Genomic DNA, 18,543 nt, shown 5'->3' with positions numbered 1-18,543 from the left:
GTCAGAACTAAGGCCCACTCTACATGAAATGACCAGGTTAATTACACTATTAATTTGGACTGGCTACACAGGCAAATTAACAATTGCACCATAAAAAGCTCCAACCAGCTGTATTGTTCTAAAATGTGTGCTGGCTTTATAGCTGGTTGCTATCCAGCTTTAATTTGCATGTGTAGCAGAGTCTGCTTCAGTGGCTGGGAGCCCTATCAGCTGATTGGGCTCCCAGCCACAAGGATGCACAGCTGGGGCTGGCAGTCGTACCGGATAAGAGGACTCGCAGCCCTGGCCATGCTGAGCAGTTGTGGATTCTGAAGCACCCCTGCAGCTGGAAGATGGCAACTGCTGCTGTCTCTCAACTGCAGGGATGTGTGGTGTCTCCCCAGGGCTGAGAGATCACAGCCACACTGCGCGGCTGCTGACACCCAGTATCCACAGCTGCAGGACTCTGGATCCCAGCAGCCACAGGGCATGGCTGCAGTTTCCTAGTCCTGGGAGTGTGTTGGGCACCCCTTGGCCAAAGGGGCTCCCAGCAGTGGGAGTACCAGCAGAACCTGAACCCGGGCTCACCTGGCACTGGCAATAAGGCATGAAGAGATCTGAGATGCAATCCCACAATTATGCCTCCTGTCATGTACATGTGGCATGGCAGAACAGTGCTGTGGCCAAGAAGTTTGGTGCCCAGGGCAAAGCCTGCAGCAGCGGCCCTCCATTGTGCCCGTACATGGATCCAGGGGGCATACGTCCCTCCCATGCTTGCCCAGGAGTGCATGCAGTGGCAGGAGCTGCCCCCCTCCCCCATCTCTGCAGCCCCCAACCCCCAAACGAGCTGCTTGCAACTCCATCCCATGCCCCACCCTGGCTGGGCAGAGCCTGTTGGCACCCCTTTGCTTTGGCACCCAGGGTGGTTGCGCTGCTCATTGCCCCACCTCAGTGCTACAGCACCGTGGCAGGAAGCACGATTGTGTGGATCACGCATTAGATCCCATTGTGCCTTTACTTGCCCATTTGAGCATTGCTATCCTCTGAATTATTGACTTTGCAACTGTAACATTCTTTCTAACATTGTGTCAAGCATGCTGCTGCAGGGTGGAGCAGGGAGGAAGTAACTTCTGAGGTCTTAAAAGTGCAAACTGAGAAAAAAAATTTCTGTCATGTGGCATTGTACTGACAATCACATGGGTCACTGGCTTCAGATCCACTGCAGAGACCTTTGTCATGAAAGCTGATGAGGTAACCAATAACAGTAATAGGTTGTTAACTTTTTATGAAGACCTGTCACTAAATCATGGGTGAGAGATGCATAACTTTAGTCAGTGGCCTTTCCAGCTGTTTGCTGACAGCTCAAGGATGATAAAGCTCAGGAATCCTGGCTCCCAGTCCAAGTCAGGGGTGTGGGGGACATACTTCAGTGGTCACAGCCACTTTTTACCTTATATTTCTTCAGCCTGTCCTGTAACAACTTAACAGTTCATGCTGAAGTTTTTCAAAAAATAAATAAAGCCTGACATGGAGAGAGAGCTCTAGGAAAAACATCAGCTTGCTAGTTTGACAAAGATACAATCAATAAAAATGGAATATTAGACTGGACAGCATTGGGCTACTGGAAAAAGGCAACCTCTGTTCTTACCTTTTCCAAATGTGTGTTCAACTTAGTTTATTTGACAGATGTTTTGTGTGTGGGTATGATGAAATCACATTGTTCCTTTTAAACATAAATGGCATTTTTATACAATAGGAAAAGTGGGTAAGAGTGGTTTTTAAAAAATATCATGATTCAAGGTGGCTTTTCTCTAAGAGGGAATGATTAATAATGGATAGCCAAGCTGAAGCACCTGTTTCTGCATTGCCAGTTGTGTTTGGCTGCTTGAGTTGAATAGGATAAAACAGCCTCTTTGGCCCCCTCTACACGTTGTAGGCATTGCACAATTAACTTGTTAATTGAGCGGTTACCGTAAGATCAGCTAGATGGACAAAGTAGCTATAGCTGGTTGGAGCTTTTTATCACACGATAAAGTTAGACACTGAAAATGTGCACTGACTTTTTAGCTGGTCACTATCAAGCTTTAATTTGCATGTGTAGCAGGGTCTCCCCTGTGGCTGGGGACTCCATCAGCTGACAGCGCTCCCAGCTGCAGGGGTGCACCAGGGGTGCCCAGCATGAAAACCCTTAGCCCCTGAGATTGTGGCTGCCATGATCTCTAAGGCTTGGATGACTGAAACCCCCAGCCCGCAGGGGGCACTTGGTTCTGGCTGTGCCTCACCCACACCCAGAACTAAGAGCTCTGCAACTGCTGGGGCTACCAGTCCTGGCTGTACCACACTCACAGCCAGGGCTGAGAGCCCCACAACTGATGGAGCTCCCAGGCCCAGCTCCACTGTTGGTTGCTTCAGGGACAGCTGGAACCAGCAGTCCCATCAGTTGTGGGGCTGAGAGCCCCATCAGCTGCAGGATCTTTCAACCCCAGTTGCACATGACCCCTACAGCTGGGAACCCCCTCAGCAAGTGGGACTCCCAGCTGTGGGACCCTGCTTCTTGCCAGGATGGGCTCCCCCTGCACTGGCAATAAGGTGAGATTGGCTCTAATGTATGATGCCCCAGTTGTGCCTCCTGCCATGCATGTGTAGAGGGGACCTTTCTCATATGCACAATTTCCTGCCCCAGCTTCCTTTAGATCAGGGGTCAGCAACCTATGGCCTGTGGGCTGGATTCCACCCACAGGGCTGGGACTTCAGTGCGGGGGGGGGCCCTCCATGCCTTTCAGCAAGGGGCTTTTCCCATGCCACAACTGGGTGGTTGGGCAGTGGGGCAGTAGGGCTGGTTTCTAGCGCTGACCCACCTTTGACTCATTCTGGCAGGCCACCAGGAAATATTGCTGACTGCTACTTTAAATGCTCAAAGCATGAGAGAGTGAGGCAGTGCGAACTGGTTGAAATAACTGTTACATCTGGTTTTCTCTCATGCAAAGATTCTTTTGGAAAGCTGCTTGGATCCCAAATGACAGTTTATGAATATGAACATCATCACATGGTTGAAAGGAAACAATCTATGGATGGGAATGTTCATATCATACAGTGTTGTCATTGTTGCCTCCTGTGGTGTTGTTTTATTCTTTCTTTTTTTGTCACTTGGTCATTTTTTTTGCACTCGTTTTTGTATGTCTGATTTTTTGGGGGGTATTGTTTTTGCTTTGTCTTGTTATTTTTATTTGGACTTGGTGGCTTGATAAAGCTGCTGGGTCTCATAAGCATTTTATGTTATTTACATTCCATTTTCATGCCATACTAGAGTTGGTGACCATATTCCATCGGTGGAAGAGAGGAACCAAAGCCGCTGGCTGTACTTCAGGTGATACTATGGCTTCCTCAGTACAAAATTAATTTGGTGCTTGGCTCTCTTCATCTTTCTAACCCAAAATGTGTGTTATTTTCCTACACTGTGGCATGCTGCTTTTTTTTAACTGCTGAGGACTTACACAATTTCTCTTGTTTCTTGTTTTTTGCCTCATTCATGTGAGCTGAAAGGTTTTGGTATCCACTATCCAGTCTTCCACTTTTTAATTCCCATCTATGTCTGGAAAACACAGCCATTTAACCTTCAGCCCACACTTCGGAGGGAAAGTCAGACAGTTCAAATGGAGCCAATACATCCAGCCTCAAATGACTCAAGAATTAGATTTTGATTTTATAATTCTTAATCACACAGGTATTTTTAGTGACTTCTGTGGTTTCATGAGACTATTTCTGGAAGTAGGATTGACTCAAAAAAGTTAAGGTTGTAGAATTGTCTTATATTTTAATCTTTACGTAGAAAGGAGCTTCACAGAAGCTTCACAGAAACAAGCTTCACAGAAAATCAGAGTAGTTAAACTAGTAGTAGCGTTCATGCCCAGCCACTCCATATGTTGAGATGTCACCTGGGTGTTAAGGTGCCTCCCATGGTTGTAAGGTGATTTTGGGGCCCTTCATTTCAGCCTTTTGGGAGGGCTGAGATCAGAAATATCCCCAAAATTAAGCTCTACTCTTACATGGTGCAGAGGAAATGGAGCTTAGTCTGGGTTTTTGGTTTGGTTTGGTTTTGATTATAGAGTGTTTTGCCATCTTTTTATTCTGTGTTAATTTTCCCTTTGTTTTTCTGGGTTTGTATGTATGAAAGAAGTCACTATGGCTTCTACTAGCATCATTGTTGCACTGGACAGGGGAGACCTGCCTCACAACAGTGATGGGGTGGTGTCAGGCTTAGCGTTAGCGTTCCAGGTTGCACATCAGAGTGGGCACAGGTGGTGCTGTATTTCTAGATCCTTTCAAAAGAAAATAGATAAAAATTGTTGTTAAAAGGGAAAGTCTGATAGTTACTGAGAGGTGAAGAGACCTTTTTTGTTTTGGCACATGAAGTTATAAACTCAGTGGTAGTCTGTTTGCCATTGAAAATTGTCTTTAAAGCAAAGAAAGAAAAAAAAAAGCTACTCACATTCTGAAAATAATGATTTATTTCCATAAGGGTTTACACTAAAAGAGCTTGTTTTCTCCTTCAGTTCTCTTCCTGCATAAATTCCACTGAACCCCCCCAAAGCTGCCATGAATAAGTTGACTGACCAGTATGTTCTAAAACTATCTGAAATCATCAGATATTTAAATAACAATATCAAATTAATGCTGAAAGGAAAAATGCTTCTTTATGTTGCGTGATTTCAGGTGTCACAAATGGCTTTTCTCATATGATACACCTCAGCCAAGTCTTACAGCTATCTCTTGGCAAATCAAATGCTTTTTATCTGTGCAGTCACAGAAGCCACATAATACTGCCACCTGGAATTTTCAAAATGGTTAGCACAGAAGATGGAGATGGCTGCTGGCAGACCTGCATTGCCATGTTCTTGGCTGCACTGCGACTGCCATGCCCTTCAGTTCACATAATCTTGTCTCTGCTGCTTCAACAATAGATGCTCTGTATTATAGACCAAGGCTCGCTTGTTCACCTGGCTTGCCAGTACACTATTTAAATGAAATGCCAAGATGACTGGGATTGCTGTTGCCACTTTGCACCTGGTATAGAAGAGATAATCTAAGTAAATTGATCCAGTATTAAACCTTTTTACTTCATCAGGATTCAGATAAAGAGGAGCTCCACATTTTCATGCGTCAGTCATCCTGATTGCTTGTAGAATACCCAATTAAAGGGGCACCGCTTTGCTTAGAGAGATCTTTTTCGAGAACCAAACTGAGCTTTGTGTCAACTCCAGTGTGAACTTAAACTTTGATTGCATTAAGCTGTGCATGCAGGAGTAGTAGGAGTTGTCCTGAATTATAGTTAAGGATTATTAATCAAATTTGCTTACTTAATTAAAATGTTGCCTTCCTTGTGGGATCACTGGGGAAAAAAATAGTACTGTAGTATTTAAACTTTGAAAAAAGGACCTTGCTTACAGGAGAAAGAGAAAACTCTCCAACCAAATTAAACACAAAAAAACTCAGGTAAAGAAACGAAAATCTTAAATCCTGTATAGAGGCTATTAGTCGCACAAGTCTCCTAAACCAAATAGAAGCAGGAGGCAAGATAAAAGGCAGCATGGTTCAAAAGGGTTTATATGCAGTAGTTGCTTGCTGTAACAGGAGACTAGATTTGCTGACATGGATGGTTTCTTCCAGCCCGGTATCCCCAAGTGGGATCTCATTCAAGACTGGTTATAGGTTATTAGGGTCTGAAAGGTATCCTTTAGAAAGCGGAAATCCAGGGCAAGTGAAACCAAGAGAAAGGAGTTATGAAGAGATTACAGGCTATGAAATGGAATTTTGAAGGATCAGGGAATTTGAAGAGCAAATAAAAGATTTCCAGTGTTTAAAGTCTTTATGAGATGTGAAAAGAGGTTGTGTTGAAGTTCAGCTGTAGGGAAGGTAAAACACAAGATGCTCAGGGACTGAACACCCTGGGGCTAGGAACAGAAGTTGCACATAAACCAGTTTAAGTGATCAGAAACTGGTTTAAACCTGTAATACAAGAGATGTTCAGTACACATAAACCCATTTAAAAATGGCTGAAACCGGTTTGAGATGAACCTGGTTGAATGTAGTATCAGACTTAACTGATTTGGGTCAAACCGGTGTATGCAAAGTCTGTCCCAGACCCCTTCCTGGTTTAAGATAAACCAGACTCCCCCAGCATGCTGTCTGGGCTCTCTGCTCCACGGCAGGGCTAGCCCCTCTCCTCTGCTCCCTGGCTGGAGCTCTGGCAGAGAGTACAGACACAGCCGGGTCTGCCTGGCTTCCTCCTGCCCCACTGCCGCTCACTGCTCAAGGAGGGATCCCTCCCCTCCCTTCCTCCTATCTCCCATAGCATGGACCTCAGCCCCACAGACCCTAGGCATGTGGTTATGCTAGCTAATGCTGAGAGGTGTCTGTGTACATTTCTCTCCAATTTCACTGGGACAGGCAGACAGAACAGTGACCGCTTAGGGCTTTTTGGAGCTAATTAACAGGTCAGCTGGTAAGCTGTTTAAGAAGAGTTTGAACTAATGGAGAGAGGCTATTGTTTTGCTGATGGGGTGATAAACACTGTTGTTGGCCCCCTGCTGGCCTGCTTGCCTGTCAGTTTGCTGCAAACAGTATAAAGAAGCATGGAGGGAGATTTGAAAAGCTCTGTATCATCAACAGAAGCATGCACTGTACTCCCTTGCCTCAGAGTGCTACCAGGGGGCTGGAGTCTGATACCACTCCCACCCCTTGAGCAGGCAGTGGGAAAAAGCCTGGGGCCATGCAGGCAGAACTCCCTAATCAAAGTGTCCTGCCGGGGCTTGGCCACACCCCCATGAGCTCAGCGTTGTAGAAGGGAAGGGAGGGCCGCAGCCCCAGTTTCCTCGGCTTTGAGCATGAGCCACTGCAGGCATGTACCTTAATTTCCTCAGGCCAGAAAGAATGTCTGTCCGGTTACAGACTGGTTCAGCCTAACCAGGTTACACTAGCCTGCAAAGCCTGAATCAATTCAGGCTCAGGCTTTTTGAATGTCTGTCCCTAGCCAAGTTCAGTGCACATTAAACCAGTTTCAAAATGGCCAAAACTGGTTTAAGATAAACCTGGTTGAATGTAAAATTAGACTTAACTGATTTGGGTCAAACCAGTTTATGTAACTTATGTCCTAGACCCATTCCTGGTTTAAGTTGGAAAAAAAAGAGTCCCCTAGAATCCCAGCATGCTTTTCAACCCTGGGCTGGGCTGGGCTGTCTCTAGCCAGAGGAGGGGTGGGGCATGGCCTCCTGAGGCAAAGGAAGCTTATTTCCTCCGCTCCCTTCCCTCCCCTCCCCCACTGGGGGCCTGCATCTGGGGTCTGCCTGGCCAGGGGGTAGCAGCCCTTGTCAGCCGTTCCCCACCCCTCCCTATTCCGGTGGCAGGGGAGGGAGCGTGGCCAGAGTCAGCCGGTATGGCCCCGCCATCTGCCTGCCGTGCCAGCAGCTGGGGCTGTGGGGCTGAGCTGGCCTGGCCTGTGGGTGCTGCTGAGTGGATGCAGAGGAGCCAGCTTGGGTTGGGCTGCAGGGCTGGACCCTTCCCAGTTGGCTATGGCTCAGGCTGGGGCCAGAGGGGCTGCGCAGCCAGATTGCTCCTGGCTCCCCACACCCAGGCCAGATGGGGCTGTCATGGAGCTGCAGCCAGCTGGCAAGGGCCCTTCCCAGCATCTGTGGCTCTGTGATAGCCTGGCCCAGTAGCACAGGTGGGGCTGGCTGGGTAGCAGGCTGCCAGGTGCCGGCAGGCCCCAAGCCCAGCCTGCTGCATCTGCGCCCCTGCCCCCTGTCCTGTGCAGCGCTCTGTGGCTGCAGCCATATCACAAGCTGTGGCCTGGCCAGGGCCGGACAGGCTTTTCTGCCTCCTCGCCTCCAGCTGCCACTGCTGCTGCCACCCCTGCCCCTGCTGCGCCATGTTGCTCTGGGTGGGCAGGCAGGAAGCTCCATTCCTGCGGCTTCTGCCCGGCACACAAGGCTCCAGCTCTAGCTCCTGGATGCCTTCCACCTTCACTGCCCGCAGGGGCTGCTCATTGCACTGGGTGGATGGAGCAGATGGAAGGCAGCCGGAGCTGGAGCCAGAGCTCCATGCACTGGGTAGAAGCCAAGCGGCACTTTGCGGGGTGGCAGGAGCAGGAGCTGCAGCTGGAGGTGAGGGGAGCAGAACAGCCCTGCTGGGCCAAGCCAGCTTCCTCTTGCCTCCAGCAGCTCCAGCTCTTGGCTGCCTTCCAACCACTATGCCCACCCGGCACAATGAGCAGCCCCTGAGCAAAGAACTAAATATTTTCTTTACTTCTGTCTTCATCATAGAGGATACTGGGCAGGTATCTATCCTTTTTTGGGGGCAGTGTTAAATGTAACGGTGGAGTTGATTGAACAAATTGATAGAGCAGTAAGTTACCAGTTAATATGCATCCAAGTATTTAAGCTGAGCTGCTAAGAGAAGTAAATGTTTTCATTAACGTTAGCTACTATGCTGGAGAACAACAAATATTATACCTATTGAAAAGGCACTAAAAATGACCCTGGGGGTTGAAACCAGTAACTATGAACTTAGGAAACCCAGTGAATTGGCCATAGAGTTTAAAGGTAGAACTGATAAAATGCTGAGCAGAGCATGTATTTAGGCAATAATTAAGATGGCTCCTAACAGAGAAACGTCTTACTAGGACTGCTCAGAAAACATATCTCCTCCCTGAACTGAAGAAAACCTTGATTAAAAACTTGGGTGGAGGAGAGAGAGAGACAACTTCATCAAAATTTTGATCAGAAGTTTCAATGTGGGAAATCTTAGATAAAGGCTAGAGTATTTCACTTTGGAAAGGCTACCACATGAAAGCTGCAACTCAAGTGACTGATTCCCCTGTTCTCCTCTATAGTCTGGGCTCTCTAGTCAAACTGTATTGCTGTGATGCACCAAGGTCTTCCCCACCAGATTGTATCCTAGGATAGAGTTGGAAAAGGGGATCACAGAGTGGTGGCAAACTTTTGTAGATGGCCCACAATCATATAAGTTAAGACAAAGCTACAGAAAATCTACATACTAAAGCCAAATGAATGTGCAGCACAGTAGGAAATGAAATTTTCTTGACAGATACAAGAGTGTACTCTGGAATGAATAATTTGAACTACTCATTCACAGTGCTGGGTCTCAGATGAACTGTTGGCCCTCAGCAAATAAAAACTGTTATTGTGGACACTTCTACATGTATGCTTTAATGCTCACTAGCCTATTTTACTGTGCACCAGAATGTCACAGCAAAAACTCTTCTAATATACTGACGCACAATAAAATTAGGCTGCTGCACATTAAGCATCACTAAAAATGTGTGCCCTTTTTATACTGCGCTTTAGGGCAGCATAATACGTATTTAGTTGGTACCTCATATTACAGGTCCTAATTTTTAATGTGCAGTAGCAGAAGCTCATTAATGAATGTGTAGGCGCATCCTGTGACTAGCAGACTCTCTGATGTGCAATGGTAGTCAGAAAGGCAAAAAGTGTAAGTACATAAAAGTAATGGACTGGGTAACACACAAGAATTTTATGGATTGTTATTTTTCACTAGGTTAGTAAAAAAAAAAGTAATTTAATTCAGTATCTGGTCTTCAGTAGTGGTCCAAATCAGTTCCTTCAAAGGGAGGTGCAAGAAATGCTACAGTAGGCAATTGGGGATTAACTTGCCTCCAGGAAAAATTTGCTCTTAACCTCTTGCCATCAATGATGAATGACTTCTTCAGTAAAGCATGAGATTTGGCTAAGTGTATAGCATTAAGAGTAAGGCTCCTTACTGTGATCTTCAGCTATCTGGTTTCTTGCCCTTTCCTCTGAAACAGCTAGTACTGACTACAACCACAGATGGTAGATTGGATTAGACAAACCACTGGGGATTCCTATGTTGTTTAAGGTGACAAACTTTTGTAAAAGATGGAGCAAATTGAGATTATGAATTGCCTTTTAAGAAACATTTTTGATCCACTCTCAAGAAACATATTTAAAATGTAAATTATTGTATGTTTAAGCCATTTTCAGCTCTGTAGCATCACAGTACTTGTGAATATACAATTTGCCCTGTCAGAAACAGGTTGGTCTGATCATTAGCCTCTTGTTTTCTGCTACTGGTGTGTTCCCTGCAGAATGGGGAAGCCCTGCTTTTACCAATCAGCACAAAATGGCATTGTCATAGGTTTAAAGGAATCAGCAGCAATGATAGCCAGTCAAGGAGTGGGTATTAATTTGCTGTTAAGTTGGCTGTGAAAATCTCTTGCCTGGAGAAGGGTGCTTCTTGACTTAAAAAGGAGCTTGTTGGTAACATGGCTATATACCTGCAATGGAAATATAAAAGTGTTCCTAAAATGATTTACGTTGAACACTTTGAATGCATTTCAACCAATTGCTCATGCCTCTTTAAAACACGCTTTCTCTGCCATCTGTGATACTTGTGGCCCTCCAATAATGCAGTCTGGTTTTGTTTTGTTTTCTGGATGTTTCTATAGGGTTGGTGTTGACCCAGATCAGGATCCCCCACCCAGCAATGACAGCTTTCAAGTCCTACAAGGGGTAAGTAACTGAGTATGTGTGTGTTAATTTGGCTATAGCCTATGAAACTAGACAATCATGCAAAAGTTATATGAGGCTAGTGATTTTTTTTCTTGCTCACAAACACTGCAGATTGAAGATTATACTATTTCAGAGTGTGCTGCTTAGAGTTGTTATATTAACTTAGGGTGTATGTGTGTTTTTCAAGACAGCAGAAACGTCCATGAAATGACAAGTTGGGTGCATGCTATACAGTATATCCTTTTTTCCTAGTAGGAATTCCTGCATTCTTCATTTATAATTGACCACTTGTTATTCAAAAAGTTTAAGAGCAGTAGATAGAGATGAGTTCTCTTGGCTTCTGTTCAGTGACTGGTACAAAAATTTGCCCTTTTAACTGACTTGAAAAAAAAATACCAAAAAGATTTAGTTTGCTAAACTGAAGTCAGCTACTTTATACTCTGCAGCAACCCAACTCAGCCTTGCCCATGTACTCCACTATCATTGCAAGGCTAAGCAAATGTCCAAATTCACCTTTGCCATTAGTGTGGTATCTTTTGGTCTGATGCTGAGGAAGCAATATTCAAACAATGCTACAATCACTGGCAATCCCTTGAGACAAGGATGACTGTCTTCCAGTAAATAAGCAAGTTATTGGTGAGTCCAAAGATGACTGAGGAGGCCAATACAAGATCCACATGTTTGACTGCAGTGCTACAATAGTCAGAAACCTTTTTCAAGTGAACTTGGAACTATCATATTTATAGAAATTATTTTCAAAGTGTAGTACAAAACCTTTAGGGCGTGATTTTGTTATCAAAGTTACTGAGCTACAGCTCCATTTGAAATCAGTCAGAGTTCAGGGACTTGGCACTTCTGAAAATTAGGCACTTAAAAGCAGCTCCATCCCTTAGCTGATGGAAGGACAGAGCGGAGACACTGTGTGCTTCTTAAAGTCTGCTGCCAGTGGTTACCATCGTGCTGTGTCCTATCAGATCTGTTTAAGCCCTTCCAACTGACCTACCACCCTCACCCCTGAAGTTCCCCTTATGTCAGTGCTTCTGCAGAGTGATATTATTAACAAGTGTAATGTGATGCACCTGGGGAAGAACAATCGGCACCGTACATACAGGCTGGGGAACTCCCCTCTTGTCAGCACGGAGGTGGAAAAGGATCTGGGAGTCATTATTGACTCCAAGATGAACATGAGTCGGCAATGTGGGGAGGCGGCTAGGAAGGCCAACTGCACCTTGTCGTGCATCCACAGATGCATCTCGAGCAGGTCCAAGGAGGTGATCCTCCCCCTCTATGCGGCACTGGTCAGGCCGCAGCTGGAGTACTGCGTCCAGTTCTGGGCGCCGCACTTTAAGAGGGATGTGGACAGCATGGAGAGGGTCCAGAGGAGGGCCACTCGTATGATCAAGGGACAGCAGGGTAGGTCCTATGAGGAAAGGTTGCGGGACCTGAACCTGTTCAGCCTTCAAAAGAGAAGGCTGAGGGGGGATCTTGTGGCCTGTTATAAACTGGTTAGGGGGGATCAGCAGGCGCTGGGGGAGTCCCTGTTCCCCCGAGCGCCGCAAGGAGTGACCAGGAACAATGGTCACAAGCTGGCAGAGGGAAGGTTTAAGCTGGACATCAGGAGGCGCTACTTCACGGTCAGGGCGGCTAGGGTCTGGAACCAGCTTCCAAGTGAGGTGGTGCAGGCTCCCACCCTGGGGGTTTTTAAGAGGAGGTTGGATGACCACCTTACTGGGGTCGTTTGACCCCAGTGCTCTTCCTGCCATGGCAGGGGGTCGGACTAGATGATCTGCTCAGGTCCCTTCCGACCCTAGAAACTATGAAACTATTGGGATGCTCGCTGCCTTGAGCTGTTTTTCTAGAGGGTGCTGTAGTTGCTTCACAGTTGGTCTTGCTGGTACAAACTGTCCACAGTGCAAGGGTGAATCTCCCTATCTTTGTTTTAATTGGATTGAGATTAAATTACTTTTTACATTTACCTGTTTGTCCCAGTCCAATTTGCCATCGGATATCTATTGAAAGAGTGATAATCCCCACTACAATTTGCAGGTTCATTTGTCTATAAAAGTGTGTCGCTTCCAAATAATGGATCTCCAAGGTCCCTTGCAGTGAGGATTCACAATGGGAGTAAAATGAACATGGGAATGGACTTCTCCATCTACTTGAATAAGAGTTTTCTCTGCGCAAGGCCTCCTGCATCATTTGAGGCCCACTCCAGCTCTTAATTCAAAGCCTGAGTTGAATGTACTCTATGTACTGAGTTAAATTAAGATGGTTCCGTAAAACAACTCTGAAATGAATTAGAAGCAGGGGGTGTTAAACTCACCCGTGCCAACTGGCATCAGTGAAGTGAGTGGAGGCACGGGAGGCTAACACAGCCATTGCTTGTCCCCCTGCCACCAACATATGTCCCCAGCAGGGCTCTGTAACTGGGAATTCAGCAGCAGGTCCCAGTCCCAAATTTCTGGTCCCGCTGGGAGCCCTGCAGACCAGATCTGTGCACCAATCCATGTGTTTGATACCCCTGCATTAAAGAAACAGACCAATTACAGGAAATAACATGAACAACAGGAAACACTAATGGACTTTGACCTGTAGCCTGTACAGGGTCCCAAAGTTTCTGTTCCAGGGACTGCAGGTACAGAAAGCTGGTATTCTCTGTGTGTGTGCAGCCCCTCTCAAACCTCACAAGGGAGCAGAAGTTCTTCAGTTGTCTCCCCTGTCTTGCTATTTCCTGTTGCCAATTAAATGACAGTATAAAAATGATTTATATGGGAGCATCTTTTTTTATTGCAGAAACTGAGCTATATACCTCTGGTTGAGTTCCTTGTAATATTAGGTCCAAACTATGCCTGGTATAATTCCACTGGATACATTATATGTGACTTTGTTAACAGAATGGGATTAGGGTAACACCAAGAGTAGATTTCAGCACCTGTGCCTGGAAGCTACTGGAAAGCTCTAAGAAGAGGCTCAGTCCATTTCCCAAAGGAGCTAATGGAAGCAGAAAAAGACCTGAGCTTAGGTTTCAGTGCCAGTGCAGGTTAGACTAACCAGTATATAAAGAACTGCTTGCAACAGAAATAAAGACTAAGTGTATTATTTTAGTTGCATGGACAGCACTCAAGTTGAAATAAAAAGCCTGTCATTTGTTTTACATTCTTTTCATATGGATGTACACTGCTTATCTATATAGTTTCCCGCTTAGCTGTGTGTACTGCATTGCTAAGGAAAGCCCTTTGCTATAATTCCTGTGGGACTTCACCTGTTTCATAGGTCCATGGTTAACAGCAGGGCACAATAATAGCAGAATTGCATATCATTTGGGAGGGGGAAATTAGCTGTTTACTAAGCCATTAGGCATTTGATGAGGGTGCCTCTGCCTTTTCTAAATTGGAAATCACAAAGATAGCAGAATGGTTTCACCATTATTCCTCCAATAGTTTCATATAAGGCATCTTCCCACTTCATCTGGTTTTCTGAACTCAGTCGGGTGGCTTTTAACCAAAAAGAAAGAAGCAATAACAAAAGTAAAAACAAATGCAGCTGGACACCATCTGGTCTGATCATTTGTAGTGTGGCTGTTAAAATAAAAGGATTACATTTAACACTTTAACACTTCTGAGACTTAGCCTCATCTGGCATTTATCAACTCTTTCATATCCCCAAATATGATACATCAGGCCTACTTAGATGGATTCCCTGATGTGCTTATTTCTTTTAAGTGTTAGTGACAAAGCATAATTTATATCTCAAATTCATCAGGCGTGGTAAAGCCTCTTGTTCGTCCCTGGAAAAAAGAAGCTTAAGGCAGGGATATCAAATAAACCTGGATTAAAGGAAGCCAAAGTAGAGATGAATAGGAACAAACCTGAAAATATTCCAGTTCATTCTAGTTAGGAAAACTGTCCTCGCCACCCTGCCTTACATGCAACATATTTATCAAGGAAGGCTGAGTTTTTTTTTAATTTCAGATTTTTCCCACTGCATTGACTGGATCGCAAGAGGATAAGTGGTACGTTAGCAGTGAACTACCCCATTTTAGAGCAAAGGAATCTTTTGTTGTTAACAGAATTCAGGCTGAATATCACTGCAGTACAGAGGGCCCTGAGGCATAGCATCTGGCTTCTGAACCAGCCAAGGTTGTTCCTCGCCTCGCTGATCTGACTGGGGAGGACGCTTACTAAGAGTGAACGTATATGTCAATTTGAGTACAAATGTGTTTGATTTAAAAAACCAACAGACTGCACTTTCTCCCCTCATTCTCAGGATGGTCCAGATTCTGAACGAAGAAATCGGACAAAGCAGGAAAGTGCTTGGCTCTTCAGGCTGTGGTACAGCTTTGACCACAAGTATCCTTTTAAATGAGCATTGCCTATCTTCAAGAGGTGGAATGTAACATAAAGTACAGTGGGTTTTCTGCCATCTATCACTGTGTAGACTTAAGGAGCAAAAGCTGAGTTTTCTTAAGGACATTCAGCAGAGGATAAATAAGGACCAAAGAGCTGTACACAGGTGTGCTGAAATAGTTGTGGCTGTTTTTAAATCCTTAAGATAACCTTGTGGGTAATTGGAGCCGCTGTCAAAGTATTGTTTGACAATAGACCAATTGTTAGTCAAGCTGTTCAGATTCTAATACTTAGATTTCTTCTGTGATATTCTGTGTGTTAAGAAGAGGGAAAGAAAAATATCTGGATGCAATTAGCTGCTGTTTACAAAGGAAGCTGACTAAGCCACCATCCCTCCTTCCTCAAGGATGTGCCTTTTAATAAACTAGGGCTTGTTGGCACCGTGCATGTCCTCTTGTCTGACACTGGCACAAGCACAGGCTTCAGCAGGTGCTGTGGAGGAGGGGGGACATTGGCATAAAGTAGCCTAATTCACTGTCTCGCAGATGAAATTTTAAAAATAAAAGCTTGTCTCCTAAGACGCTTGCTTCCTCAGAATGACTGCTGGGCTCTGTGCTCATGGGACTTCAGAACTGGGAAGCAGAATGTTGCTGTTTTCAGTCTTATAAAGTTAAAATCCTGGCTTTAGTATGACAGCGCCAGGGAGCAAATCAAGTAATACGTTGTGCCAGTTCAGCAGCCTGCCACCCTGGGCCCCAACCTGAAATGTGAATCTTTAGATATCTTTCTCAACAAGTGAATGTAGGATTAGAAGAGATCCAGAACCATGGCACCCCAGTCCCTTGCTGACAACTAAGTGATAGATGTTGGGTTGAAAGGGTCTACAAGAACATTCATTTGAGGCCCCATGCATATACAACAAAGTGCAAATCACTCCCTAAACCTTATCACAGGCTTGGGAGTCTTAATACAAAAAACCTAAATCCCTCAAACTGCAGTGTGCTACAGGACAGATCAAGTGTGTTGCCAATGCCTTGGGCTCATGAAACGGTAGGTAGGAAACTAGTCAAGTAGTTCACAAGTGAAAGAGATTCATTCCAATCTTTACTGGCTGCTGTGGAATTTTAATAATAAAGGGCATGAAATATTCCAAAACAAGATATGCTGGCATAAACACTATTTCCTCTGGAAAGTATGTGGAGAATTTATTCATCTTGCTTAAGGAATATGAATATGCAGGTTGAAGCTATGCCATTTTTTATTCTCTGAGTTCACCCGCAAATGTGAAAATTTAAGGAAGAAAAAGCTATGCCCAAGTGTTAAATGACTAATTGTTTTTGTTCATTATGACTTGTTTATCATTTGAGTGTCTGTACCGTTTCATGAGCCCAAGGCATTGGCAACACACTTGATCTGTCCTGTAGCACACTGCAGTTTGAGGGATTTAGGTTTTTTGTATTAAGACTCCCAAGCCTGTGATAAGGTTTAGGGAGTGATTTGCACTTTGTTGTATATGCATGGGGCCTCAAATGAATGTTCTTGTAGACCCTTTCAACCCAACATCTATCACTTAGTTGTCAGCAAGGGACTGGGGTGCCATGGTTCTGGATCTCTTCTAATCCTACATTCACTTGTTGAGAAAGATATCTAAAGATTCACATTTCAGGTTGGGGCCCAGGGTGGCAGGCTGCTGAACTGGCACAACGTATTACTTGATTTGCTCCCTGGCGCTGTCATACTAAAGCCAGGATTTTAACTTTATAAGACTGAAAACAGCAACATTCTGCTTCCCAATTCTGAAGTCCTATGAGCACAGAGCCCAGCAGTCATTCTGAGGAAGCAAGCGTCTTAGGAGACAAGCTTTTATTTTGGGGATATCTCTTATTTCTTGAGTAAAATGAATTTACATTTCATATGTGGAAAGGACATTTTAGTGAAGGGTTGAAAAAGTTCTTGAATGCATTCCAAGACAGATGCTTTTGGGTGACCAGAGTGACTGAAAAAAAGAAGATCTGCATCTCACTTTGTGATAGTGTTTTATGTATTTATCCCACTTTTGGCCACTGCTCCTGATCTTGTGTCAGTGTGTGTTAGCATCCTGCATCCATGAGATGAACCATGACATAAGCAATAGCAGTTCTGCAGTCCTTTTGAGTATTTCCCAAGTTATGTCTTCATTCCAGTGTTTATGCAGGTAGAGGTATCTGGGTTAGACAAGCCCACCTGTAAGCATAAGAACATGAAAAGTGCTTGTAGTAGGTTGGCTGGCAGAAGTTTGCAGCAGCTTGCACGCTCCCAGCTCTAGGCAGTGTGCAGGGATTGCAGCTTAGCTAAGGGCAAGAAGGTTGCTTAGGAGAAGTGGACCAGCTGCAGAGCATAATTAGCTGGCCCACAGGAAGCTAAGAGGCTCCTAGAGAGGAAGCTATGAGGGAGAATAGAGAAAGAAAGGGAGAGGGTGTTTGGCTGGTGGCTGCAACATCAGGCCAAGGACTCTCCCAGGGTCTGGTAGAAGACCCAGGGCGGAAAGGCTGGTGGCACTAGCCCCGAGACCAGGAGAGGGCACTCATGTGTGAGAGAGAAGGAAGACTGCACTGCAGCATTGAGGGAGCAGCATAAAACTGGCAGCATCTTCTCAGGGTTGGGGAAGAGACCCCTGGACTGTGAGTCACCCATGAACTGTGTTTAAGGACTATATCATGTTTAAAGACTTTGTTGGCTAAGTAATAACCCTGAATCTGTTACAGTGCCATATTGGAACAGATGAATGGTCCATCCTGTCTCCATCAGTATTGCGGGCTTAACTGCTCGAGAGTCAGGTGGGTAGGAAGTTGGCTGCAGGGTAGGACCCAGAGAGTTCTAATGAGTGGATCTGTGTCATCCTGGAAGGAAGTGGCCAGTGGTGTCCGTCACAGGTTTGTGCTTGTTCTGGTACTTTTCAGCATCTTTATCAATGATTTGGATGTGGGGGTGAAGAGCTCACTAGTTAAGCTTGCAGACAACACCAAATTATGGGTGAAATTATGGGTCATGCTTGAAGATAGACTGCAGATACAGGAAGACCTAGACAAGATGGCAAGTTGGGCGGATTGGAACCAGATGAAGTTCAACATTGAGAAGTGTAAAGTGCTCCATCTGGGGACTTACAGGCTTGGTGGCGCCAAACTGACTAGCACCATGACTGAAAGGGACCCAGGGGTAATAGTAGACCATAGTATGAACTTGAGCTGTGAGTGTGATGCTGTAGCCAGCAGGACAAGCAATACTCTGGCATGCATCAACCGCTGCATCTCAAGCAAAACCAAGGAAGTGATTCTTCCACTTTACTCAGCAGTGGTGAGACCACAGCTGGAGAACTGCATCCAGTCCTGGGCACCACACTTCAGCAAGGATGTGGAAAAGCTTGAGAGAGTCCAGAGGAGAGCCACCTATATGATCAGAGACTTGCAAGGCAAGACATACGAGGAAGGCTGAGGGACTTGGGCCTTTTCAGCCTAAAAAAGACAAGGCCGAGAGGGAACTTGTTATCAGCTTACTGCGCCATCAGGGAAATACATCAAGGGCTCAGTGAACAACTGTTCACCAGGGCACCCTTGGGGGAAAACCAGGAGTAATGGCCCTGGAAGACCATTTCAGGCTCAACATTAGGAAAA

The 18,543-nt window shown here is 45.3% G+C and overlaps 1 protein-coding gene across 3 annotated transcripts in view; it reads left to right on the top strand.

Annotated features, from left to right (window-relative positions):
* Window positions 1-18,543, top strand: part of SLC9A7 (solute carrier family 9 member A7) — a 131,667-nt gene that overhangs the window by 91,648 nt on the left and 21,476 nt on the right. For 2 of the 3 annotated variants that reach the window (XR_002098894.1, XM_019524383.1), the window contains exons 13-15: window positions 3,287-3,346; window positions 10,484-10,547; window positions 14,814-14,896. Coding sequence is in view for 2 of the 3 variants with exons in the window: in XM_019524383.1 (XP_019379928.1) it covers window positions 3,287-3,346; window positions 10,484-10,547; window positions 14,814-14,896 (207 nt within the window). In the remaining variant the exon portion in view is untranslated. The remainder of the gene's footprint in view (window positions 1-3,286; window positions 3,347-10,483; window positions 10,548-14,813; window positions 14,897-18,543) is intronic. The other variant, XM_019524384.1, reaches the window with a different exon arrangement.

Source organism: Gavialis gangeticus, unplaced genomic scaffold (assembly GCF_001723915.1).
Source record: "Gavialis gangeticus isolate Ggan-Ray unplaced genomic scaffold, GavGan_comp1, whole genome shotgun sequence".
NCBI classification, from domain to species: Eukaryota; Metazoa; Chordata; order Crocodylia; family Gavialidae; genus Gavialis; species Gavialis gangeticus.
The sequence above is the reverse complement of the archived record's forward strand: the minus strand, read 5'-3'. Positions and strand labels throughout refer to the sequence as shown.